Source organism: Thalia democratica, chromosome 6 (genome assembly GCF_965202585.1).
Source record: "Thalia democratica chromosome 6, ktThaDemo2.hap1.1, whole genome shotgun sequence".
NCBI classification, from domain to species: domain Eukaryota; kingdom Metazoa; phylum Chordata; class Thaliacea; order Salpida; family Salpidae; genus Thalia; species Thalia democratica.
In genome coordinates, this window is record NC_139170.1 from 5202719 (window position 1) to 5230477 (window position 27759).

General features: G+C 27.2%; 1 protein-coding gene across 1 annotated transcript; it reads left to right on the forward strand.

Moving 5' to 3' along the window:
- The first annotated feature begins 2730 nt into the window (after positions 1 to 2730).
- LOC145838343 (small G protein signaling modulator 2-like) lies at positions 2731 to 24140 on the forward strand. The gene is made up of 27 exons (XM_082945917.1): positions 2731 to 2818; positions 2913 to 2956; positions 3199 to 3274; positions 3564 to 3723; positions 4375 to 4500; positions 4649 to 4716; positions 5754 to 5856; positions 6490 to 6673; positions 9110 to 9297; positions 10219 to 10286; positions 10728 to 10891; positions 11186 to 11324; positions 11411 to 11617; positions 13778 to 13889; positions 14097 to 14301; positions 14740 to 14943; positions 15520 to 15588; positions 18295 to 18387; positions 18719 to 18817; positions 18998 to 19149; positions 19254 to 19324; positions 19482 to 19570; positions 20741 to 20905; positions 21364 to 21543; positions 21773 to 21869; positions 22772 to 22942; positions 23813 to 24140. The coding sequence occupies exons 1-27, from the start codon at positions 2788 to 2790 to the stop codon at positions 23896 to 23898; spliced, it is 3351 nt and encodes a 1116-aa protein (XP_082802043.1). The 5' UTR covers positions 2731 to 2787; the 3' UTR covers positions 23899 to 24140.
- The last annotated feature ends 3619 nt before the right edge of the window (positions 24141 to 27759 follow it).

Genomic DNA, 27759 nt, shown 5'->3' on the forward strand with positions numbered 1-27759 from the left:
CTGAGTCAGCTTTTTCTAACTTATTTTAGCTCAAACTGATCTTTAAGTGCACCTTCCAAAATGTTTTATGGTTTTTAGATTTTTGAAATATTAAATAGCTTTAAGTCGTTAATGTAACGAAAGCTTTTGTGTCTTCACTTTTTTACAAAATAAATACAAAAGCTAATTATATTCTTATAACTTTGAAATCTAAGAGTTATGATAACAAATATAAATGTTCACTATTGAACTTAATCAACTTTTAATGATTCAAAGGATTTACATAAAAAGCTCTACCAAAAGAAATAGTTAGAAGGTGAGTTCGGTTATTAGTTATACCGTTAACATTAAAAAAAACAATTTTTTAGAAAATTAATTTATCACAACATGTTAAATAGTGACAAGTTTAATATAAGGCATTCAAAAGATATATTGGTAGAACACGAAAAAATATAAATAATAAGAATTAGAGAGATGATAACAAACGTGGCATTTTTTAGCTTTTTCTTGGATCTTGTAACTTGTTTAAAATAATAAAAATTTTAAATGTCTTCAGACATATCTAGATATTTTGTATTGTTACGTCAGAAGTGAAAACTTGCCAAAGTATTCGTAATTATATAAATTAACTATCTAAAAAAAGATTATAACTAATTTTTTTATTACTAAAAATTTTAAAATTTGAATAACAAAAAAGTTATGTGCATTAGCTTGTATAAAATTGTATAAGCATGTGGTGTACGACTCGATAACCGAAAGGTTCCTTTGTACACCAGGTCCTTAGACCAAACTTTTTGAGCGTTTTTTTTATCGTTCATTAAACAATATACATAACAGCTCTACAGGAGTTCAGTTTGTTTTAGTAAATATGATTTTTAAAAGTTGGCAAACAAATTTTATGGATTTAATAACCAGCTTAAAATTCAATACTTAGTCCTTAGACGTATTATAGCAGCTGACCAAGTGAGATTATATTTATAACGTTAATGTATGGTTTTTTTTATTACGACCAACTTTTCTAATATTACATATTTTCTTCTAAAAATAATAGCTTTTGTTAGGTTTAAAGTTTATTAAAAACTGTTTATTTACAAAATAAAAATTAATTATAGAATAGAAAGGGGTAAAAATATTTTAGAGCATGCAGCTCCTTTTGTACATGGAAACCTGTTTCTAATATCATTAACGTTAAAAGTTAGTACACTTAAATTTTAAATTTTTTAATAACATTCTTTTTAAATTGCAAAGTATGTAAATTCATTTAAAAAAAAGTAGTTCTGATTAAATAATACATTGTTTAAGTAAATAATGATTTTTATTTAACTTTTAAGTATATAAAACCTGACTATATGGACTAAGAGAAAAAAATTAGCCGAAAGTTTTGTAAGTTCTAGTAATCCAAAGTATAACATAAGTAGTTTTAACTTCCAGTTACAACTTTAAGTGTTTTTGGCGATCTTCAAACTAATAATGAAGCTATTTATTACTATTTTTTAAGTACGACCTTCAACAAAACTTTTTTATAGACTTGAATAACTTAAATTGTTAAGAACATACTAAATTAAAAAGATTAAAGAATAAGATAATTTAAAATTTTAAGAATATACTAAATTAAATAGACTAAACAATAAGATAATTTAAGTTGTTAAGAATAAACTAGCTTCATTTAAGATTTAGCCAATTTAAAGTCTAACTATTTATTAAGATGCACAACTCCTAAAAGAGTTTGATTTTTTTAGCGTAGTTACACGATTTTAATTATACAACGGTTTTAATTATTAATGAGTACAAACTAAAACGAGTAACAATTATGTTAAAGTTTAGTTACAAAATAACAATTTTTGCAAAACAACTAAATAGTTGCTGCGTTTAGAATTTTTTAACGTAGTTGAGTAAATATTGTACTGATATTTAAAATGTAAGGTTATGAAAAACTGTTTTAGTTTCAGAGCATGAAAAAACATTTCAGACATACGTTGTTAAATTAGTTAATAAAATACTGTGACAAAAACAGTCGTTCTTTAAAAAAATTAAAAGTGTTTGGGTTGGTATTTATAAATTAATCAAATACAAATTACGATTAAAGCAAATATCTGTAAAAACGTTTTGCAGATTTGTAAATAAAGTGTCATATAAAAAAATAACAAAAAATAAAGTGAACTTAACATTTTTTGTTTTACTAAGTATTTAAAACTAAAGTGCAAATAGATAAAAAAAAAATTGTAAAAGATTTTTAGTTTGACTAAATTGAAACATTTTTTGATGTTCATGTTCTCAAAATTAATTTTGACAGTTATAGTTTCTTGGATACTGCTTATAATAGGCGAGCATTTTAAATGTTTTTCATTAATTTTTGCTATCAACTTTAACTTACTGAAAAGTACTTCTATAAAATTATATATTTACTTTTAAGCATAAAGCTTAGTTGAAAAACACTCTACATATAAATCTGTACGCATAATTCTTATATCTCGCTTATATCTCTGGTAGCAACGAAACTTGCTTATAATTTTCTCACTCGCGGGTTTTTCCCTCGTGCTATGCGTACAAAGCTATGTTTAAGAATGAAGCGTTGCGCGTTGAAGGCATACGCTTAGTAATGAAAGTGTGCGTTTTAATTTGCTCAATAAAAAATACTCCCGAAAAGTAAACAAAATGTATTTTTATATTGATTTCACGGTTCGAGCTAAGACTTTCTTAAAGTGAAGTGTTTTTTTTTCTAATTTGATGGTTAATTTATTTATTTTGATTAGGTAAGCTTGATGACTTTGTACTAGCAATAAAACACTAAAAAGATATTGGAAAGTTATGGCAGTATTAAAAAATAACGAGGTGTCAGGTAAGTTTTTATGTAAGAAACTTTTTAAAACAGTTTTTATTTAAAATGTTTTTGTTTAAATTATTCGTTTTTATTTACAATTTTTTTTTTTCAGTTTTCGAAAAGTATGAAGAAATTATCAAATGCCTCAAAAAGCAGGTAAGTAAATTTTTGCTTAAACATTTATTTTAGATTCAGTTTCAAAAGTTAGGTTTGAAATTAAAATTATTTTTTGCACTCATTTGCCAGAGGCAACATACTTTTACAACAAATTGAGTACTGGGTGCAAAAATTCAAGCTTTTATCGCTTAGTAAGGCAGCTTAAACATGCAAATGATTTTAACTTATATTAAGACTTTTACAATTTTTAGAAGTATTTGAAAGTATTTTATCCTTTTAAGGTGAAAGCAATTATGGAGGAATCAGTGACAAAGAAATTTGTTCACGAAGAAAGTACAAGCGTGCTTCGTTTGTGTGGTAAGTTAACAAACTAAATTTTGTTATAAGTTACATGAGATCATTAGTAAAATGACCAATTTTATTCATAGTTTGTTTTAAAGTCAATGTTTGCAAGGAAATAAACCTTAAACTAAGTTTTAACTTTCAGCTTTAATTTTTGGAACTTTTTTTATTGTTTCAGCGCAGCTTCAGTTTAAAGAAAACTAACAATAATAAACATAACAAGCTAAGAACATATTGTTTAAATAGGCTAAAAATTTTAAGCTTATCAAATTGATTAGCTTGTATTTAAAAAAATGTTTATCAGGAACGGTTCAGACGTGCTTATTGGACGGCTTGAAAAGGCGGATACCAGGATTTCTGCGCTACAACAAGATCGCCAGCCTTTTCACTAAAGTCGGGAAAAGCCTGCCCGAAGTTTCAGAATTCGTCATGAGAATCGAAGAAACTGAGTCCTCTTTTTCCAGGTCGGATAACAAACTTTAAATGAAATAAAGTATTAAGTTGAAAAACTTTAAATTTTAAACTAAATAAAGCTTTATTATGGTGTATAATAACACCCACGGGCTTAAATATACTGTCTATATACGCTGCTTTGTGTAGAGTTATTTTTTAAATGCGTTCATGCAATTTTAAGTGTAATGCGCGTATATTATTAGTAATTTTTTTACTAATAAAAAAGAATTATTACGCTTTTTGCGTAGAATGAACTACTGCATTTGTTTAAACTTGTTTTATATTCTACTTAATAACTCAGTATTTTTGTACACATTTTTATATAGTATAAACAACTAAACGTTTTTATTATTAAAATACTTTTGTTTTTCAACGCACTTGTATGATATTTTCTCGAAAACTTAAAACATAAAAGTTTACGTGTATATATTTTATATAAAAACAAATTGTACAGTAATCTTCCTTTATTGTACAATAAATGAATTGATTAAACGGTACAATAAAAGAAGATTACTGTACAATTTGTTTTTATTTATATTCCAGTGAAGTTATTCACTAGGATCTCTTGTTAGCAAACGCTTAAACCTATATCTTTGAACAGTTATATTTTAAATATGATTCTTTAACATGATAAGAACACATATTTTTCAATTTATCAACAGTTCAAGTGTGGAAAATTCGATATCAAGCAACGAAAACGAGTGCAAGAGAAAATACTTTTGGGTGAAGATGGCTTTGACGGAGAAAATACTGGACAAAATAATAAACTTCCTCGTGAAAAACCACCGGTAAGAACAAAATTAGCGCGGAACTTTAGAAGTTTCGCATGAAGTTAATAAGTTCGAAACTTCCCCGTTTCGCACAACAGTTTTTTATGCGCATGAATTATGCACGAGTTTTCGTTTTCTCGTTATAAATCAGTTGCGTAACAAACAGAAAGTTCTACGAGGAAACTTCCATCATGTCCTGCAGGGTTTACGGGGAGATAATCGCCGTTTTGCTGGGTAACTTGCTTGTGTATCATTTTTATTATATATGAACCCACAAATTGTTGATTTTAAACTTTTTTATTACAGTAATGAGATTTTTAGTTGTTTATTTTTTGTAAACTAATGTTGCTATAATAAAAAAAATCAATTTAAATTGAAGTTTTAGTTTACAGAATAAGCTAACACATTCATAAATAAAATTTGTTATAAATCAAATATATAATCAATCAAAATATAATTTGTTAATCAATCAAAGAACACTTATCTCAACCTTAATAACATTTTAGCGATTACGCATATAAACGCCAAGATTTTATTATCTTATATTATATTGTACTGTAAAGATGTCTAGTTAAAAGCTTTTTGAAAATTCAATAAAAAGACTGTAAACATGTATGAAAGATTTGTTTTAAATAACTAATGGTAGATGTTGTAAACAATATAAAACTTATGAAGGGACTAAAATTATTTTTTTAATGATAAATGAACAAAAAGTTTTACAAATATTCCTAGTATATACTTTTAACCGTTGAAACGAAATAAGTTTTGCTAAGATAATTAAAGTTCACAACTAAAAGATAGCCCTCTACTATTTCACTCCTACAAAAAAACATTAAGTAAGTTGTTGTTAAAAGACTTAAAACAAACTTTGGAAGTAGTTACAAGTTTTACAGCCCTTTGAAACAATTAATAACTGTTTAAGTCACAACTAGTAAAGTAATACAATATTTTCTGAAGTTGTTATCTTTAAAACTAATAATATTAAGCATATTTAAATAAAAAATCAATAACTACCACGGGTAACTACACACAAATTAAACTTAATTATTATAATAATAATCAAAATATTTAATCTTTTATCAAGTGGTTCGCAAAAACCTTTACAAAAAATCAAAACTTTTCTTCAATTACAAAATATTATAACACAACCTAAAACAGCTTCACTTAAAAAATAAGTGTCTGAGTAAAAACCTGATTATTACAACTTGTTTTCTTAAAAGTTAAACTGCAACCTTTAAAAACCACCGAAAATAATTAATTTTTTCCAACAGTGGGTCCGTGCGCGCTTGACTTCACCAAGATGAAGACGAACGACCACTATTGGTCGGATCCACCGGCTGACGAGCTCATACAAAGACACAAGCTCCACAGCAGGTAGTAGACACATAAGTATAAGCTGTAAGATAGTTTGAACAAGCTTCATTTTCGTGTATTGTGTTAAATTTTTATTGCAATTTACAGTTTGAATTTTTTCATAAGTTTAAAAAAAAGTTTAGTACAATAATACTAGGACACGACTCGATAAATCTATTAGTTTATCGTTTATTTACAGTTATTTGACTACAAAAAAAGTAACCAGACTATGGAGAATTTTTTTAAATTGCAACAACAAGTTGCAACATTTAAACATGAAAAATTTCAGTTTGTAAATTACGCTTACAATAACACATTGAAAATTAATTAATTTCGTTTAGCTTTCCTCAGAATAATATTGCTAAAAACTATTAATATTATAGAGTAAAATTACCTTATAATATTAATAGTTTTTAGCAATATTATTCTGAGGAGCGCTGAACAAAATTAATTAATAAACTTTTTTCGAAAATGAGTGAGAAATGTTTAAACTTTTTAGTTAAAAATACATTGGTTGAATACAATAACACGTTAGTTGAATTGAAAATATTTTTGAATAAATAACAATCAAGCAGTTTTGAGCACGTAGAGCCTGAGAATGTGTATCTGTCTTAAAAGTTGCAAATACATTTAATTATTTTTTATCTGTAACAGGAGGCTGGACTACCACCGGTCCCCGGTCAGGAGGCCCACTCTGACCACCGCCAAAAAGTCCCCGGTAACCCCCAAGTCCGAGAAGCCGGACAAGACTTGCGCGTTCAGGGACTACGTGGAGTCGCTGCACCAGAACCACAAGATGACGCTGCTGTTCGGGAAGAACAATGTGTTCGTGCAGCCCGTGAGTTTAAAATGTTTCTATAAAATGATAATATTAATTAATAAACATCTTTAGATAAAACTTGTTTTAATAAATATGTTTAAAAATGATACTTGATAGATAACTATTAAAGATATAAACATTTACATTTTATCGTTATCTAATTTGATAGTTATAAAATGCTCAATTTAAAAATGATATTTGAGTTAAAATGTTTGGTTTCTATAAAATGATACTTATTATATAGTTATAGATTAGACAATTTAAAAATAGTATTTTAGTTTTTTTATTTAGATGACTTAAAACTGAGTAAAAACGAAAATTAAACTACTGGTGTTCAAGTTTGTGTTTTTTTTAACATAAGTAAAACCTAGAAGTTTTTAAACTTTCATTAGAAATCTTTATATTGGTTTAAAAACCATATTAATAAATTTAGTTATTAGAATAGTTCAAACATTATGTAAAGACTGAAAAATTAAAAATCGATACAGTTTCTTCTAAAGGTGTATCTTTAAGAAGACCTTAACTATTTTAAATAAAAGTTGTATAACAACCTAGAGTAAAATTTCAAGTAAAATATTGGTAACACTTCTAACAGTTTTAAATAAATTGATGTGATTTAGATTTAAAACTACTGTTTAAAAAATTAAGTTTGTTTTTTTTACTTTTTCAATCTAATAATTTGCTGTCATAAACTCAGAAAAAAGTATACTGTAAATTGAAAACTTTTTATAAACCAGTTTAAACAAATACACAAAAACAAATTATACTGATCAAAATTTATGTTTAAAATTAGCTGTTTGTATTTTTTCATAAATTGTTTGTTTTTTGTTTCTAAGTTTGCTTAGTAAAGTTTTATAGTTTTATGTTAGCTGTAAAAATTTAAAACTAAAGTTTTTTATTTATGTCTTTTAGCAAAAAAACATTGATTTACAAACAACTTTCCAATCATATTAACACATAAGATTTTGAACTCAAACAACTAAATAGGCTCAAGTTTATTTTCATCAGCTAAGCGCGTTTTAAACACTGTTGACAATCAGTTTCATCAAACAAACCAGTGTAAGTAACAAATTTACAACTTTCACGTCAAGTTCAAGTCGAGTCAATTAGCAGTGAAGTTTTTCTGAACTTGAAAGCTCGAGGTGAATAGAAGCAAGGTGGCTGTTAGCAGAGAGGAATTACACATAAATTATTTACACGCTCTTTCTGCGCTATAAGCCAAAAATTTAATCGATAATCGACTGCAGGGTTTCTTCATTGTGCTTTTATTTTGAGATTTCGAGATAAACCAGTTAGCTGATTATTTATTTTTTTTGTAATTTATGAGCTCTTTTTTAAAGCAACCCTTCTATGTCTCTTTATTTCGTTTAAACAGTTTTGATGAAATGTTTGTCTATAAACATTGTTTACTCTATAAAAGCTCTATAAAAGCAGTTCTCCATTACCTTTACTTAAAGAAACTAAATCTCATTGAATCACGCTTTATAGAGATAAATATAGATTGTTTAGGTAGAGATGATAAACGTTTACTAGTATTAATTATGTTTACATTTGTAAAACACCTTTATAAAAAACAAGTTTCTACAGAGTTTACATCTGAGTATATTTTTCTGCTGGTAAAAGAAACCATTTTCAATTGAAAATGTTACCAGTATTCGTAGTAAACGATTTAAATTTTCATTAAATTTTGGAAAATCGTGTTTGGAAAATTTTATACCTCTAGAGATGTATTTTTCAGTAATAGGTTTTGGTCCCCAACAGTTTAATTGTAGTCCGTTCTTTTGCTTTGAACTAATGCCTTTGAGATTTTGTATTTTTAATAATTTGCTACTCATTTTCTAATTTATGCATCAGACATTCCCCACTTTTTACTCTCTGTACTCATTCCTCTATGACATTTCCTCTGTGTCATTTTTTAACGTTTTACAAAAAAAAAACAGTTTTAAGTGAAATCAATAAATTATTTTTTTAAATCTAAGTGTATGTTTTAATGTTGTGAAGAGTTTGTAAAAAATCTTTTCAGCTGCAACATTTATTAAACATTTTAGTACTAACTTTTGCTTTGCGTTTAAGTTGTACTATGCACATTCATTTTTGTTTTCATTTGATTCCTTTGATTTATAAACTTGTTGTCCTAAATTCGAAAGCAGTGACGTTCACAACGTTCAAAGGTATTAATTTTTATTCATTTCTTGAAATTTTTGAATTTTTTTGAATGCTAATTAAAAACAATTTGTTATTTTCATTTAAACAAGCTGTTTTAAAATGCACACATTGCAAAATTTTTTAAATTGATTTTTTATTCAATTTGTTACTTATAAAATTCAACATTAAATAACAAAATGCATTTTTCGTTTACTATTATTTTAAGCTTCTTTTTTTTTTGCAGATATTTGTTGATTATTTCAATAAAAATTAAATATAAGCATAAAATTATTTTTTAATTTTTCTCAGCGCGACGACGTAGGACACATTCCCGGTTACTTTTCCCTCCACAAAGAGGGGAACACCCTCATACTGAAGTGGACCCCGAACCACCTGATGATGGACGACGAGTCACGCTTCGACGGTCACAAGGTTTTGCGCGCCAAACCGGAAAATTCCCCCGCGGAGAAAGCGGCGGACGACAATCTGGACCAGCAGTGAGTTGATTTTTGCTGGTTTGAATTAAAAAAAAGGAATTTATAATCGGTTTTTGATGTTGCTTATTATATGAAGTTATTCTAACCAATATTTTTAAGATTTCGATCATTTTTTTTACCAATAACGTTATGATGTGTTAGATAAAAGCGTTTTATAACAAATGTTAAAATAAAATAAAAAACATTCTTTTTAAAACTTAGTAGCGTTTTTTAAAACACAAAAAGCCTTTTTTGTTAATCTTTTAAATTAGAATTGATTTGCTTTCATTGCATTAAGCTACTTATAAAACAAATATTAAATCAAAAAATAAATTTCAAATAGTATTTAAATGTCTTCTAATCGTTTACGATTTTATCGATCGATTACAATTAGAAGGGCAAAAGAAAGTAATTACGTTTTTTCCATCTAACATTAACGGTGAAAATTCTAAATAAATGTCAGTCTGCGTGGAGAAAATATTTATGAGAGCAAAAGTCAATTCAAAATTAATTTTACAAGAGCGCGTTACGTCAGTGATATCGATTTAAATTTTATTACAAAACACACAAATTTTTTAAAATCTAATAAATGTGTGGTTATATGTCGAAACAAATTTAATTCTGATAAAAACTAAGAACTCTGAACATTTTTTCTTTATGTTTTGTCAAGTTTATTTAATTTCTAAAACTACTTAAAAGTACTTTTTTTAAAAGTAAGAACGTAAAAAATTTCTACGTAAGAACTAATATATTTAAACTTAATTAAATATATAAGAAACAGTAATATACATATCCTAGTTTTAAAATAATAACAACTTTATTTTTAGTTTAAACAAGGAAATATCATACTTGATTTTTATTTTTGTTCATTGACGTCAACTACAGAAGCAATCAAGTTTTATTAATAATTTAGAAAGATCAACCAGATAAAATAATTTACAGCTTGTACTGGAGTTTTGCGATTTCAATTGACATAAGAGACGTCGCGTATCTACATTGCCACGAACAAAGTTTGTTAACAAAAACAATTCTTTTAACAAAAAACAATAAAAAATTCAATAACAAAAAACAAATCAATTTTTCAATATGAGTGAATTATATTTAATTTTTATAGTCAAAAATAATCAAGTTACAAATTATTCTGTATTATAGTTTCTATTTTTTGTAATATTTTAAAAAATTGTATTAGATTTAGAGTAAGCTAAATTACATTTTACTCAAACTTTTTAAACAAAAAAAGTTTTTTTTACCCTTTTTAATTCAAAACACAAAACCAATTTAATTTTTAATAAAATATTTTAAAACAAATGCAGAAAACTCGCATACATATCTGAAAGTACTAAAACATAAAGGTAAAAAAACAGATTAAAAAAAACATTCAGTCGTATTGTCGTTAAGTTCAGAATATGGACAGTTTAATTAAAAATTATTTATTTATTTAAACTTCACAGAAGACAAATCTGGAGAGTTGGTGCTGGTGGGCCAGGACGGGGTTCAACAGCCTCCCATCAGGTTTCCCGCGGGAAACCACCTGATCGCTTTTCTGTCCTGCCTCGAAAGCGGCCTGCTGCCATCAGGGTACCTCGACCCTCCGCTGTGGAAACACAAGCAAAAGGTAAGAATGTTTTGTCGTAACTGTTATGAAAGACTACAGGTATATAAAATATACAAGAAATAAATTTAGTTTGTTTACAAAGTTATTATAACAAAAGCCTTAAAGACCCAGTTAAAAAATATGCAGAAACTTAAAGTTAAGCAAACGACTTTCAAAATATTTTTTGAAATATTTTCCAGCTTGTTTTAAGTGAATGCGTTTTAACATACTTGCGCACTGGCAGCATAGTTTTTTTACTAAATTTATTTTAATACAACAATAGTTGCATTTTCAAATTAAAAAAAAAAATTGAAGCACGGCAAGCTGGACCAGCAAAACAAGAGCAACGGGCACGGCAATGACGTCACTAAGGACAAGAATGACGTCACGAAAGAAGAGAAATGCAACTCGGGCGACTTCGTCTTCCGCATCAGCCTCTCCTCCGACAGCAGCGGTAATTTTAATATATATATATCTATATCTTTGTAAACTAAATGTTGCTCGTGCTGCATGCATTCATCGTTGTTACGTCACAACAAGATCGCCGACGACGACGTCACCAGCGGCGGAACCTCGAAAGAAGGGGCGAGAAGAGGTTCAGCTTGTCGAGCCTGTGGAGGTTCGGGGGCGGGGGGGAGCGGGTCAGCGCTTCCAGCTCCAGCTCCAGTTTGTGCTCCATGCCGGGCAGGAGGGTGGTGATGGGGGAAAAGTTGCGGGAAAGTCCCGGAAATGAGAAGTCGACTGCAGGTTGAACGTTTTGCTGATTTGTTTGAACTTTTGTTGGAAGTAGTGGTTTGTGTTAAAATGTGTTTGTTGCATGAGGTGTTTTTGTTGCTGAAAATGTTGCAGAAAATGTTTGATACCACGGATGTACAAACTTTATTTGTAGTAGATTAAACTAAAGTTCACATTTTTTTTACATACTAATTATGGTAATGTCCACAGCAGAACAAAGGATGTTGTACTAAAACAATTAAGTTTAATCAAAAAAAAATTACTAAACAAACAACGATTAATTCTTTAGCTTATTTAATAGTTGACTTAAGAAACGACTTAAAGTTTTCCTGTAAAAAAAAAAAACTGACAGTTAAAAACTTTTCTTAATTGTTTGTTATTTAATTTGACTTTTAACTTTTTAAGACAAAAAAACTTTACTTAAAACTTTAGTAGCTTTTAATTTTTTGAAAAGTTTTTATAATTAAGTACTAAACAAAAAAATAGCTTTTAACAGTTTTTTAAATAGAACACTTAATCTTATGTTTGTAAAAACTTAAGTCCAGGCTTTAACTATTAAAACTATCTTTATGCATATAGCAAAAGAGCTTTTAAAATTTTTATAACTTTTATTTGTATCTTATAAACTCCAATCTAATTTTGTTTAAAACTTTACTGATTAAATACTTTGGGTGCTTAAAAATAAAATATAAAATAAAATACCTAGTTTCCTTATAGATAACTAATATTTAACGTTAACCAATGAAAAACTTTTGTTTTCTTTTAACGTTCATATATCTACCCTTTTTTAATATTATAAAGTAAACAGCTATATTTTCTTCAAAAATAAAAGTACTAACTTAGCCTTCATCTTTTTCAAAGAGTTATTTCCAATTAGCTAAGTAAGTTTCTATATTTTAAGCTGATTAGACCTTAATATTTTTCAAAAACAGTTTTATAAAAGAAAAAATGCAACCTGTAATACTGCAGCAAGAATTTTACATGATACTAAAACAGTTTCTGAAAATGAAGCATAATGAATAAATTATTATTTTTATGTAAAATCGATTTCGACCTTTTACTTACGTCAGCATGAACAGCACTATGACGTTGATGGGATCAACCTGTCCTTGTTGATCTGCTAATTTAGATGTTAGCCCACGCACATTGCTTGTAAACGTTTGGATTATGTGGTGTTTTTGCCATATATTCAGTACAATTTTAAAACGCTTGAAAGTTGTGTTTATTATTTGGGAGTTTAACTCCAAGACAACTTTAGTGTTTTTGATTTTTCAACTTTTTTATTTATGTTTTTAAACTTAACTTAACTTTAAACTAGAGCTCATTGACATAAAATTTAAGTATTTAATGTTTTTTAAATATAGCTAGAGAAAATAAGTTTAACTACATATTTTACAAAAAATAACAGTCAAACACCGTGCATAAAACAAAGATTATTTTTTAAATTTTCTTATAATTTTCTTTTAATTTAATACACAAAATTTATATTTTTACTAAAGTTTTTTATTAATAATACAAAGAAGGTAATAAATAAGATTTAATCTAAGTAAAGAGTTTGACTAACCTGTTTCTTTACAAGATTTTTTTTTTCATTTATATGTTTAAGTGTAAAAGTTTTACTTTTATTAAATTTATAAATTCATAGTCTATTATTAAATATATTTTATGTAACTGTGCTTTATTTAATTTTTTTGATAGCAACGAGTTAGAAATTATCCGTTTACTTTGTATGTGGACATTGACGAAAATACTAAGATATACATATTTATACTTAAATTGTTTAAAATTTTTTAAATTTTGTAATTTGTGTTGCTAACTTTTTTACCTTCAATACTTGAAACTCTTTTATAGTGAAAACAACATTTATATAGAGTTTGTTGTATTTTTCGTTTTACACAGGTAGTAAATTTATTTTTAACAGTTAAGACTATTCTAATTTGATACATATTCTATCAAATAAACTTAATATCTTAAACATAGTTAAGTAATGATTGCAAAAATGCATCAATAAATTGATTTAAATTAGTTTTAAAATATTTACGTTGAAAGTTTCGAAAATTAATCAGGATGTCATAAGTTATCACAGTACAGCTATATTTACCATAAATATTTTTTTAATATCGTAAAATGTTAGTGTTTAATTTTTAATGATTAAGTAAAAAAACTCTGTAGGCGACTCTTCGGAGCCTTTCGTCCCGACTCCGTACATGTACTCTTGGAAGTCCGAGGACAGGTCTTTCAACCAGGACATGGTCATTAAAAAACCAGTCAACCATTCGTTAAAGTAAATAGTTTTCTTTTATTTATATTACTTAACTACTGTAGAGTTTATTTTAATTTGAACCTTAAACAAGTAAAATTTGATTTTGATTTTGATACTTGATGTTTCATAAGCATACGAGTAGCTTTTGTTACAAGCAGATAAAAATTTTAGTATTTTCTGCTTTTAAGTTTTAAGTTAACTCTTTAAACTGTCTTTAAAATTTTACAGAGTGTCGTTGAAAGTGATGTGTGAAGCGATGCGTAAAGCGATAATTTCGCGCGCTTTCTACGGCTGGTTCGCTCACTGCCGCCACCTGGCGACCGTCAGAAAGCACCTCTCGTCGCTGGTCAAGGCCAGGCCGGAAGACGGAAGCGAGGAGTTTCGGAAGATCGAGGAAGAGTTTTGGAAGGACGAGCTTTACGTCGACGAAAAAGTAAGTTGATATGAGTATTTATCTAATTACGCACTTTTGCTAAGAACACAATGTGCGTAGATTTGAGAGAGGTGACTTTATATGCACTTTAAAATGTGTGCAGCTATTTTATTGAAATTTTAATTTCTTTACTGATATCGAAAGACTGTAAAATATTATATCAGAAAGTCATACAAACTAATTTACTATACAATTTCGTCTTTATATTATTCTTATCAAGCTTTGTTATGTTTTTAGATGCAGCTAAATATGATACACTCTCCAGCCTTATTGTACTCAGAGTATTCAGAAACATTCAAGCTTAAAAACAAGAACTTTTTGTAGTTTAAAATATAAAAACTGCATCATTTATTGAAAAGAACTTTTCACATAAAAACTCAAACTAACTTCAATCAACATATTTCAACATTAAAATATATTTGTCTTCAACCGAAACAGCTGACCTCCATCGATCAGTTATCGCGTCACGTGTACAACGGGGGGTCCAGTCACGCGATGCGGCCCCTGGTTTGGCAGTACTTGTTAGGGTATTACCCCCCGGGGTGCACCGAACACGAGAGGGTGAGCATCGACGGGGAGTCGGCGGAGGAGTTCTCGGGAGTTCTGGAGGAGTGCAACCGGATCGAAAAACACTTGTTGGAGGTTTTTTTGTTGGAATTTTATGTTCTTGATGTAGCCCAAAATAATTTTCAGTTCAAATTTGCTGTTATTCATAATAGTGTAAATTTTTTCACATAACAGTGTAAAAATAAATGCAGCGCGTCAGAAGATGATCAGTTGCAGATTAAAAAAAAATAGTTTGTTTGAAAAATTAATATAACACATTGAAAATAACTTATAGTTTAATATGCATAGCATAATTAACTCCAATCAAAACAGAGTACTTTTCAGAGGTTTGTAAAAGTTTTAGTTTCTTGTTGTAATCTAAAACTATTTTTTCAGTTCAACTTTATTTGAATTGTTTGATACGTGTAAAAGTAAACACAGCACTTTAGAAATTGGTGTTACAGATTTTAGTTTTAAGTACTGATTTATTTTCTGGAATTAACTAAAAAAAAACTTACATAATGAACTTATATAATATCCATTTCAAATATAACCGTTAAACACTCTTTAAAACTTACGTTTATTATAATATATAAAAGTTATAACTAAAAAATGCACAAGTTTTTCTTGAAGTTTTGTGAAACATGCTTTCTAAAGAAAATTGTTTGGTAGCTGAGAGGACCGAGAAATTTTTCATCCACTAGTAGCGCTTGTTCGCGAAAAACATCCAGCGGAAAACATGTAAGATACATAAAACAGTCGTAATATTGTGCTTGTTGATGTTGTTTTGTTGTTGTTGCTGTTGTTGTTGTAAAGTTAAAACAATGATAATTAACTTTTACTTATCCAAATTATCTTGTAGCTAGGCTAAATTTTTACTTTGTACTTAATTACAATAGGTAAAAAAAGCATACAAAATACGATATAAATGTAGGTAACAATAGTACTTACCAAAAATTAACGAACAGCATTACACATTAACGTGATTGTCAAAACCAAGTGTAAATTTCTTTGATTAAAATGATTAAGAAATTTTGAACAATTATCAAAATAACAATACTATAACATTTTAAACTATTTATTACTTTTCTTTTAGGCTTACCAAACCAGACAAACATATGAAAGATTGAAAAATTTTTAATTTAAGTAATTAAAAGTAGAAATATAAGACATTTTCAAGTTATTATTTTAATTTTTTTTAACATTTAACTTGTGTTTTGCAAAAGTTTTATTTTTACCAGACACACTTTTTTACGTAACTTTTTCTTTTCACTAAGAAAAACGTCTGAGTTGTTGATCTAAAATCAAACTTTGTCTGCTTTATATCGATTTATTTTGTTTTAATCACGTTAAGTTGATTAACAACATGAATTTTCAAAATAATTTTGATAAAGTCAAACAAAAAAATTTACACTAGTGTTTTTCTTTTGTAGTCTCATACCTTGTATAACGTCACATTTTTTCGGACAAAATATTTGTTTTTGATATTTTGCCTTTAACTTACAGTATCAAAACTTATTTTAGATAAAGTTTTTTTAAAAATTGTTGTACAGTTGTTCTTATAGTTCTCATATATCTGTTTGTTTTACAACAACAGGCTTAATTGTATATTATAAATTAAAATTTTAAGCGAAGTCCTGACTCTTTTGTAATAAAATAAAAATCGATTACTTCTTTACACTTAACGACGTTTCTAATAAGAATTAAAGTACGGTAATTTTAAATTGTTTAAATTTAACAACTAGTAGAAATTCAAAGAAGAAAAAGTCTTTATTATTTACGAGCACTAAGATAGTAACATGTGCAAAACAAGTCATATGCAAAAACTTGAATAAATATGCAAAAAATACAAACATATGTGTTGGTTTGCGATCGTAGTATAAGAAGCATTGAAGTTGGTTTGGAACAAGTATTTTCCATTATAGATGTAAATGTCTCCTCCATATGGTTATTAATTACATTTTTCGTGCAACATTCATGTTTAAAATTTTTATCTGATTATATTTTACTCAGGTTTACATGCTATAATATGCTTTTTAATGGTCTGTAAGTGTTTTTATTAATCTAGTTATTTAACTGAAAAAAACAAAATTGCACAAAATAAAAACACCTAACGTCGTTTGAAATTGATTTTTTGTATAACTAAAACCACGACTTCTAATCACGATTTAGAAAATGCAAATAATTTGACTTTTAAAAACACTTATTTTAGCAAATCGATATTTCGAACTAAGGCCACTTGCTTATCTAAACTAACTATTTATTAAACTATTAAAATAACCCTAAAATTCTCTCATCTATGGAAAACAAAACATTTCTAATTTAGAAAAAAAATAATGGTCAAGGCTGGGTCATAAGTCAATTTCTTATTACAATTTTCATGACCGTATTGATATTTTAAAGCTTTTTTTTAAATAATTTTCCAAACTTTTGACTGGAAATGTAAAAAAAAGACAAAAGTTCAAAATAAAATAACTAGATCTTTAAAGTTCAGTGCAAATTCAAGTCATCTTTGAAATTTTTAGGTAATTCTGCATGTATTTAAACAAACTAATGATGTTATAATAAGAATGTGCGAGTAAAAAGAAAAATGCTTTTTCTTGCATAATTTGTAATTAGCATTAAAGTATTTCAAGATTTTTACACAGGTTTTCACACCAAGCATGTGATTAAAGTTAAAGTTTTCACGTTGAATGTTAAAACTTTTTAATTGTTTTTAGTCATAATTGGGTTTCACTTGCATTTAAAACAATTAGTGTTGTAATGTAGTAACTTACTTAACTTGTAATTTAAATCAACGTTTGTACTCTGAAAAGATGATAAAGCACAAAAGTTTATTATAAGCGTGTTATTTTTTTAAAACTAAAAAAAAAAATCAAATAGGTATTATATTTATTGTTATATTTTATTTTGCATTTCTTAAAACGTAATGTAAACGGTATAAAGAATAAACAAACGAAAATATGTCAAATGAAATTTATTTGTAATTAGAAACATAGCTGTTGAACTAGCGAGCTAATGTTAAGTTAAAGCAGGTATTCTACGTCTAAGACATGTTTTGGTAAAAACAGCACAAAAACTAAATAAAAACTTAATAAAGAAGTCTACTACACATATTTCATACAAACTAGATATGGAGTTGTAAGTTATATTGTTTTTAGTTTCAAGTTAGATTCTAAACAACTTACAGAGCAAAATGTGTATATTTCAGTGTTTGCATGTTTGTTGCTTTGTTGTAGGGTAAATTTATAAACTAGTTAATAAATATATTTTACCCTAAACGACTTAATTTTTTTAACTTCTAAGACCCTATAAAATCTACCTAAGTTGAATAACTTAGTTTATATCCTATATATTTAAGCCAAAAATCTGTTTATACTAAACTAACTAATATAACAAGTGTTAGTAACATATACAAAAAAAAGAAATATAAAACACTACAAACAGAGTGCCAGCAAGGAGGAACAAAGCGTACTACTGCGGCAATCATCCTACATGAGCGATGTTTTCATCAACGAAAACGAACCGAAAAAAATCGTTGTGAGTTAATTCGGTAAAAATACTTTGTAGTGTTTTAGTTAAGTTGTGTTTAGATTATATTAGAGTAAAATTTTGTTATTTAACTGTGGATCTTGTTTTATTTATTTTAACGAGTGAAACATTGTTTTAACAACAAAATGTAAAGATTTGAATAAATTATGTTTAAAACAAAAAGAAATGATCACTATTAGAAACAAATAGATCATTTTAAATATACCGTTACTGTTTGATTAAAGAATTACCACAATTGTTATTTAAATTTTTAATATGTATTTTTACTAAAAAACTAACTAAACTTAACAATGGTAATTATCTGACTGACAACGAAAAGGAGCCGCAAGAAACAGTGACCGAAGAAACGAGTAAAAGCGGCGAGAAGAACGAAGCTCCCGCAGTCAGGCGCGTGCATTTTAACAGCAGGGAAAAGAAGGTAACTACATTAAATTAAAAAATATTTTTTTTGAACAGAAATTAAAAGTTATCTTTAAACTTTATGTTGAGCAAAATTACTTTTTTAAACTCTGTTAAAATAAGTCTTAAACAATAAAATTTAAAAATTTTACGCTCTCAATGTCCACCGTGCGGATTTAAAAAATAAAAAACAAACCAGCTGATATCGGACGAGAGCTACATGCCCTACTCCTCCGTGAGCACCCTGGGATCGGTGACGGGGAAGTCCGTCTCGCTGAAGAGCTTCAGCATTGACGAAGTGGAGGAGGAGGAGGAAGGAGGAAACGACGAGGAGGAGGAAGAGAGTGCCAAGTGAGTGTTGCTTTTTGAAAGTTTGATTTTATTTTGTTGCTGAGAGTGGTGCGAAGTGAGTACTGGGATGTACGAGAGTTTATTACTGCTTTGACGTTTTGCAGGTTGGAAAACGGCGGGAACGGAACAACCGAAGAGGCGAACGTCGAAAGCGCGCGAGAAGAAGAAATCGACAGTGAGTTGAGATAAACAATTAAGAATAAATAATTACTAAAATAACGAATAAAGATTCGTCTTTGATTTGTTTCAGTGAGCAATCTTTATCAACAGCTTTGTATAACAAAAGTATTTTAGTTATTTATATTTTAAAAACATTTATAAAATTTGGTTAGCGAAAAACTCAGGTCAGCTTTCGCAAGAGAACACAATAGAAGAAGATGATGACAAAAGCGAGCTTGCGAGTGAAAACGTCATGTGTTCAGTTAGTAAAAAAAAAGTTATATATTTAAAATCAGTAGATGAGTTTTACTTGGAAACGTTTGTATCTAAACAACAATTGTAGCATAATGAACTAAACATATTTTACTCTTTAAAAATAATATTGTAAATAAACAACAAGTACTTTTACTAATTGTACATATTGTGTCTTTGAGTTACTATAATTCTACAAACAATTTGTATTAAGTTTGAGAAGGGACTTTTTTGTTGCGAAATTTTTATGCTTTATAAATAATCAAATAAAAAGTTTGAATTTGTTTAGACAAAACCTTCCTTTAAGCTAAGTCAAACATTAAAAGTTGAATACTCCCTAAAGTAAATCATTTAAAACAACGAAAATTAAAAGAAGACTTTTAGCTTTGTTTTATTTAATGTTTAGTAGATATTGTATCGAAATATTGCCAAAATATTGAGCTAAAACCAGACATGTGTTTTTAAAAGAGAGATTAGACATGTTTTATTTGAAATGTTGGTTTTAGTAATTAGTCTGGTTTTTTAAAGTTTTGTTTAAATTTTCTGAGCTAGAGTATTAACAATATACAAAAAAAATTAAATTTAAACTCTCTTATCATATGTAATTTGATATTTTTTGCATAGAAAACTCATTATCTGTATAGTTTAATTAATTATGATAATTAATAGTTTTTTTTTTGCAGTTTAATACTTATGACTTTGTTTTTAAGACCACATTTGTCCCATTTAATAGAAGCAGTTTCATTAATCCTTGCAAAATTTTCACTCGGTAAAAAGTTATACTTGTTCAAACAACAAAATTTCTTTTAAGTGTTCTACAGCAGTAAAAAATCACAAATAATATAAAGTATATAATGTCAATCTAGGTATCATTTAAGTTTTTAGAATTTGTTGTATACTTATTAAAAAATTATATAAATAATGAGAAAAAATAGCAGTTTAAAATTACTACAAATATTATAAAGAATTACAACTTTTAATTATTTCTTGTTATTATAAAACTACTGAAAAAACAATTGAAGTAAATTATGAAACCAAAAATGTTTGCATATTTTTCCAAAAGCTTTGTAAGAAAGCAATTTTTTAGAAAATAATTGACCAAACCTACTTGAATCACCTTTGAAACTAGTATGCACTTTTTCTGACTTTCAGAAACCAAAAGTACCTTAAACATTTTTAGAAAGAAGTTTTGGACCTGTTCGAATTGAACCTGCACAGAATCGATAAGGACGTTCAGAGGTGTGACAGGAACCACAAGTACTTCACCCAATCGAAAAACCTGAAGAAGTTGAGGAACATCATGTCCTGTTACGTGTGGAAGAACTTGAACACCGGTTACATGCAGGTATGATGACAATAACAAACATTTGTTACTTGAAATGAAAGCTTAAACGTTCGACTTATCATTTTTATGTTAATAATTGAATTAGTTTAAAACTTAAACATCGTTGCTTATGATAACATACGACTGTTATCTTTAAATGATATAAGTAGAACTCTAAGTTGCTATTTAAAACAAAAATGCTATTTTTGTTTTTTCAAAATTTTATGTATGTCCTCATTTTTAAAAACTTTAAACTTAACATCTAAGTGTTAGTTGTAAATTTTTATTAAAAAACAGGCAAAATCTGTTGGAACAAAAAAAAATTGAAAGTGTGGATCTTAAATTTGAGTTTTCCAAACGTACTTTTAAAATGTTTTCAAACCTAAATTTAAACTAAATTTCACAAATATAATCCGTAACAGCTTCTACTTTTTAATTTGAGCAATTTTGTTTCACCATCTGTTTGTTAATCGTTGCAGGGAATGTGCGATTTGGCGGCGCCCCTGTTGATTTTGTTCGACGAGGAGAGTCTGGTCTACTCCCTGTTCGTCAAGCTCATGGGCAGGATGGAAAAAAACTTCCCCCACACCGAGAAGAACAAGGAGGGCAGCATCAGCGCCATGGACCAGCATCTGGCCAGGCTGAGGCAGCTGCTTCAAGTTATTTTTTTTTTTTTTTGGTCAAGTTGACATTTTTGCTAATCATCACACTTACATGTTTTTTTTACAGAGCTGAAAAATTCCTTCATTTACATTCTTCAAATACATAAAAATACTTGACTTTTTAATACTAAAATACAAGTATATAAGTTACTGAGTTTTACAACTATAAAGCTAGTTTTTCAATAAATTAAGTTTTTGTAAATTAATATTTAATAATGTTATACAGATACTTGACTCGCAACTGTACGATCATCTGACCAACAAAAGCGACTGCACACATTTTCATTTCTGCTACAGATGGTTCTTGTTGGACTTTAAAAGAGGTTTGTTGATAAATTGATCTAACATTGATCTTGTAGCTGTTCTTCTTCGGTCTTCTACCATTGATAATTTTGTTAAAACCATAACATAATAGTCATTAAGTAAGGACAAGGTTTTAAAAATTGTTTACTTGACTGTTCTCGCTGGATTCTTAGTAGTTTTTCTTAATACTACGAAAAAATTTGATTAAAAAAACTAAGTTATAAGATAAAACTAATAGACTTCTTATAGATAACTACAATTAGAAACCAATTTTAAACTTGTTTAATTTCTGTTTTGTTTAATGAATTAAAAAACAGAAAAACATATTAATAAACTATAAAATTATTTATCTTATTAAGAAATAAATATAAAAATCGTGTTAAGTTAAAAATCGAATTTTACAAAAATACATCAATTATTAAAATAAGTATTGTGATAACAGGTTTTTATTATTATTATTATTATTATTATTATATTATATTGTTGTAATTCTTATTATCATTTTCATATATTCTCAGAACTATCATACGACGTGGATATATTTTCCGTATGAGACTATATAAATATAAAAATATATTTTTCAAAACAAAAACACACAATGAGTAAAACAAACAAGTTATCTATGTTAAAAATAAAGTTTACTATATTTATCAGAAGTATCATACGACGACGATATATTCGCTGTATGAGACTGCTTATGTAAAAATATATTTTTCAAAACAAAAACACACAATAAATAAAGCAAACAAGTTATCTTTGTTAAAAATAAACTTTATAATATTTATCAGAACTATCATACGACGACGATATATTCGCTGTGTGAGAGTACCTATGTAAAAATATATTTTTTAAAATAAAAATACACAATAAATAAAACAAACAAGTTATCTTTGTTAAAAATAAAGTTTACAATATTTTTCAGAACTATCATACGATGACGATGTATTCGCTGTGTGGGAGTGCATATGGGCTGCCCACTACATCGCTTCGGACCAGTTCGTTTCCTTCTTTGCGCTGGCCCTCCTTCAGGAATACAGGGAAATTATCATCGAAAACGACATGGACTTCACCGACATCATCAAATTCTTCAACGGTGAGTTTGTATTGGTTTTTATATACGTACGGTTGTTGTTTGAGAACCGCTTTGTTGGTCGGCTGAAAACAGAGCTTGAGCAGTAGAAATTTTTTTTAAACGCTTTTGGTAATTGTTTTAATGTACTTTTTTATTATATACATTTTGATACACTGTTTGTAACTATAAACTACTAAATTTGTTTTTTAATGTTTACGAAGACAGTTTGGTAGCTTTTATTTATTGACCTAATAATGCTTTAAAACCGTTGTTTGTTTAACAACATATATTTTTTTTCAAAAATAATATACATTTTAAGAAATTATTTGATAAAAAACATAGTATGGTATTTTACTCAGATTTAATTATCTAAACACTGTGTTATTTAAATGGTAGAATTTAGTTTAATTGGTTTTGGTAACGAAATAAATGTTTTGCTGCCAAACAACATAACAACATATATATTTTTTTTAAATATTATAAACTTGAAAGAAATTATTTGGTAACTACTACGTTGCCAAACATAAATTTGTTTTTAGAAAAAAGTCGTAGTAAATAAAGTCTAGACATGTGTCAATCTAAATTTTAAAGGTTCACAATTCATAATAGTTCCAAAATTTATTTACAAAGACTAAAAATTGTGATTCGTATGACGTTAGTAATATATAATATATCATAAAAAATTTACCGATCGACAAAAAATGTATAAATTATCATATTTTAATTTTTTATTTTGAATTTAAAAAAATTATTTAGTAGTACAACTTGGTAGTATAACTTTTTTATGTTTCCCATTAAAAACAACGAAAATTCAAAAATTAAAGCTGTATTTTACCACAGTCATTGAAAGTTATTTAGCGTTATAAAAGTAAAACTGTTTTATTTTTTAAGAAATGGCCGAAACTCATGATGCTCAGAAGATCTTAAGAAGAGCCAGGAATTTGGTTTCGGAACTTCAACAAATGATTAAAAAATAAAAAAAAAACAATTTGCTTTTAGTAATGATTACTTATTGTAAAAGGCTGCTATATAAAAAATTTTTCTTCATACCTTTCTTTTTTTAAAGTTCTAATACATTTTTCTTTTTCAAACTTTCTAAGTGTATGTACTTCAAAAATGGTTTAGTTTATGTTCTTTTAGTTTTTCTAGTGGAAAATAATTTTGAGTCAACAATGTTTCAAGTTTATTATAAGTAAGAATTTTGATTTTCAAGAGTAAAATTCAAAACACAAAGTTACTTTGTATTACATAATTGTTTCAATAAATTATGATAACTAACGAGTAATATACCCTTTTAGGAAAAAAAAAAGTTAATTTAATTTATAGGAACTTTTAGAAACATTTCAATATAAAAAAATTATAAAAAAAAATTTATTTGTATTTTTTGCTAATATTAAGTTAATTAAACATTATTTGACATTAGAATAACTTCTTTCAAACTATATAAATGAGACTCAATTTTTAGAACAAGATATATTTCATGCTTCTTTCATCAGTTGTTTACTAAGCAATAAAAATAAAGTTTGAAGTTTAACTTATATAGTGGAAATGCAATCAACGTAAATAATAATAATAAAGCAAAGAGTAATTAACAATACATAAGTACTTATAATTACAATGCAACTAAAAAACGTTGAAGCCAGTTATGTCGGGATGACCTCAAGACAATTTGGCAAAAGAATAAAAGAACATATTCCAAAAAGTATTGACGAATTTTGTAAGAGTAATGAGAAAATTAAATCTATTAGAGTAATAAATGCTTCAAAAAGATCTGCTATTTCTGAACACTTAGTAAATAACCTTGATTGTGCTAGTAATTATAATTTAAAAAGATTTAAAATTGTTAAAAAATGTTTTCACATTTCGGATCTAATTAAACTTGAGGCTATTTGTATTTTATTAAGAAAACCTAAGTTATGTAAACATAAAGATTTTGATTATACTGTTTCGTTGTTTTCTTAAATTGTTTTATAAGTTGTTGCTCTGTTTTATTATTATATTTTTTTAGTTGCATTGTAATTATAAGTACTTATGTATTGTTAATTACTCTTTGCTTTATTATTATTATTTACGTTGATTGCATTTCCACTATATAAGTTAAACTTCAAACTTTATTTTTATTGCTTAGTAAACAACTGATGAAAGAAGCATGAAATATATCTTGTTCTAAAAATTGAGTCTCATTTATATAGTTTGAAAGAAAATATTAAGTTATATATTTTTTTTTTTAACTTTGTTTATACAGAGTTTTTCAATATAGCAAGGAACACTTCCTAACCATTTTAGGTAGTTATCTCAAAAAACGTAGAAGAAAATCAATTTTTAGTGAAACTTTTTTTTTTCCGGTTTACTATCATTTCTAACTCGCTATCATTTCTAACCCGTTCATTTCTAACCCGATCACTTCTAACCCGATTATTTCTAACCCGATCACTTCTAACCCGATCACTTCTAATCCGATCACTTCTAACCCGATCATTTCTAACCCGATCACTTCTAACCCGATCACTTCTAACCCGATAATTTATAACCCGATCATTTCTAACCCGATCACTTCTAACCCGATTATTTCTAACCCGATCATTTCTAACCCGATCATTTCTAACCCGATCACTTCTAACCCGATCATTTCTAACCCGATCATTTCTAACCTGATTACTTCTAACCCGATCACTTCTAACCCGATCATTTCTAATCCGATCATATCTAACCCGATCATTTCTAACCTGATCATATCTAACCCGATCTTTTTTAACCCGATCTAACCCGACAACTACTAATCCGATCTGTATTAATATATTTGTTTATTATTTTTTTAAAGTAACGATTGGTTTTAAAAACAAATTAATCTCAACAATTTTTTTTTTTTAAAAATTTAGTTTGTTTTGTTTAAACTAAAACTTAATGTTCAGATAGCTTTTGTTAGAATTTAGTTTTTGATATTCATTGCTATGGGAAGTTTTTTAAACTACGCTACACCCAGGCATCAAAGTCTGGGCCACTTAAACTGAATGACACTTAACAAAGAGACGCAAATTTATATACCTGAAAATCATAAACTATAGTTTTATCTAATATTTATAGATTATCAGCAAAAGAATTTAACACTTAAGTATAATACTAATCGATTAATTTATGATTTGAAGAAGGTTTTTAACAAATTTGGTTTTGACTCCATAATAAGCAAGTTTAAATCCAATTCTTTCATCGATCAGTGAGTTCCAATAAAACCAAAAACAGTTGCACAATCTTTCAATTTAGAATTAATTTCCGATTTCTTTTCAAGAAAAAAAAATCTTTTAAAATTTCAGCAACACATATCGAGACGATTTAGTAAATTATTTCAATGATTTTAGTGCAGAAATCAGCAAAATAGTTTGAATTACGCAATTCTTTATTAAAAGAAGGTTCATGGTTACTTTTATAAAATTCTTTTAGAACATACTAGAATGTCAGAATTCAAACAAACTACAAAAGTTCATTAATAAAACTTATTCTTGTTCAAAAATCAACCGGATATACACATCTTGACTTTTAGAGTTAGGTTCTGTACACTTGTGCAACCGTTTGGTATTTCATTGTTTTTTTATAAATTATTTTTGTCGCCAAAGCATAATCGATACAACTAAAATAAACATTATTAAAACAAAGGTACAGACAATTATAAAAAAAATAAAAAATTCAAGCTCATTGACTAACCACTAAATTTAAATTCCAAAGCACATTAGGAATACAGGTTAAAAAAATATCTATCAAAAATATTGAAAAATCTTATATTATTTACAGAGGAAAGGCGCTGCTAATAAAATCAAACTATAGAGTTACCCAAGTTCTACATATTATATCAGTGGTTTAAAATGGTTTATTTTCGTTAGGTTTATAAATCAATGGTTTATTTTCGTGGTAATTTATTATTCAAATAAAGTTAAAAGTGGATTATTAATTAACTGTAATTAATTAGTTTTAAAAAGTATTAGGAAAATTATAAGCCTTCTGTATTCTAAAGATTAAGTATTAAGTTTTAATAGTCGTCAATGTAAGAAATATAATGAGTTTTGCAGCCTTTAAAGACTACTCCGTACTTTTTCTTTTAAGAGATTCTATATGGTTAATATACATTTTTTAAGTATGGAGACCAGATTGGCAAGTTGCATTCAAATTTAAGGCGAATTTAAATAAAATACAACTTTTTAAGAATATTAATATCAGTTTATATGAAACTAGAAATAATACAGTTAATAAAATTTTGTAATCGTAATTAGTATGATGGTTTCATTAAAAATTATCATTATTAAAATCTAAATTCTTAAAACGAAAATGTATACTGTTTAAAAAGTCAAAAGTAGAGGTAGACGTATTTGAATATTTAGAACCCGTCATTTACTAGAACTTTAATTCAATTTTCTTTATTTTAGCCAATGGTAAATTATATTTAAAAATTAAATAAGATATATTATATAACAAAGTTAACTATAAAAATTTAGTGTCGAAAACTTATTATTTTGATTTTTTTTTTCATTCAAAATATGATGTATGTAGAGAAAAACAAATTTGAATTTATCATAAATATTTAAAAGTTTTCAAAATTTAAATTTGCAAAAACCGTTTCACACAATTAATAATAAAAACTTCTTTAAAAGTTTTTTTGATATCTCTTAAAATTTATTGTTTCACAAGTTTCCGAAAACACAAGAACTTAAGATTATTCAGCGATAATTATATATGAAATATGAGTATAAGTTACTTGATTAATCTATATTATTTTAAAATTTATAATAAAATAATAAAATTTGTTTGTATTGTGAAACTCTAACATAGGTTTCTAGAAAATTAGAGGT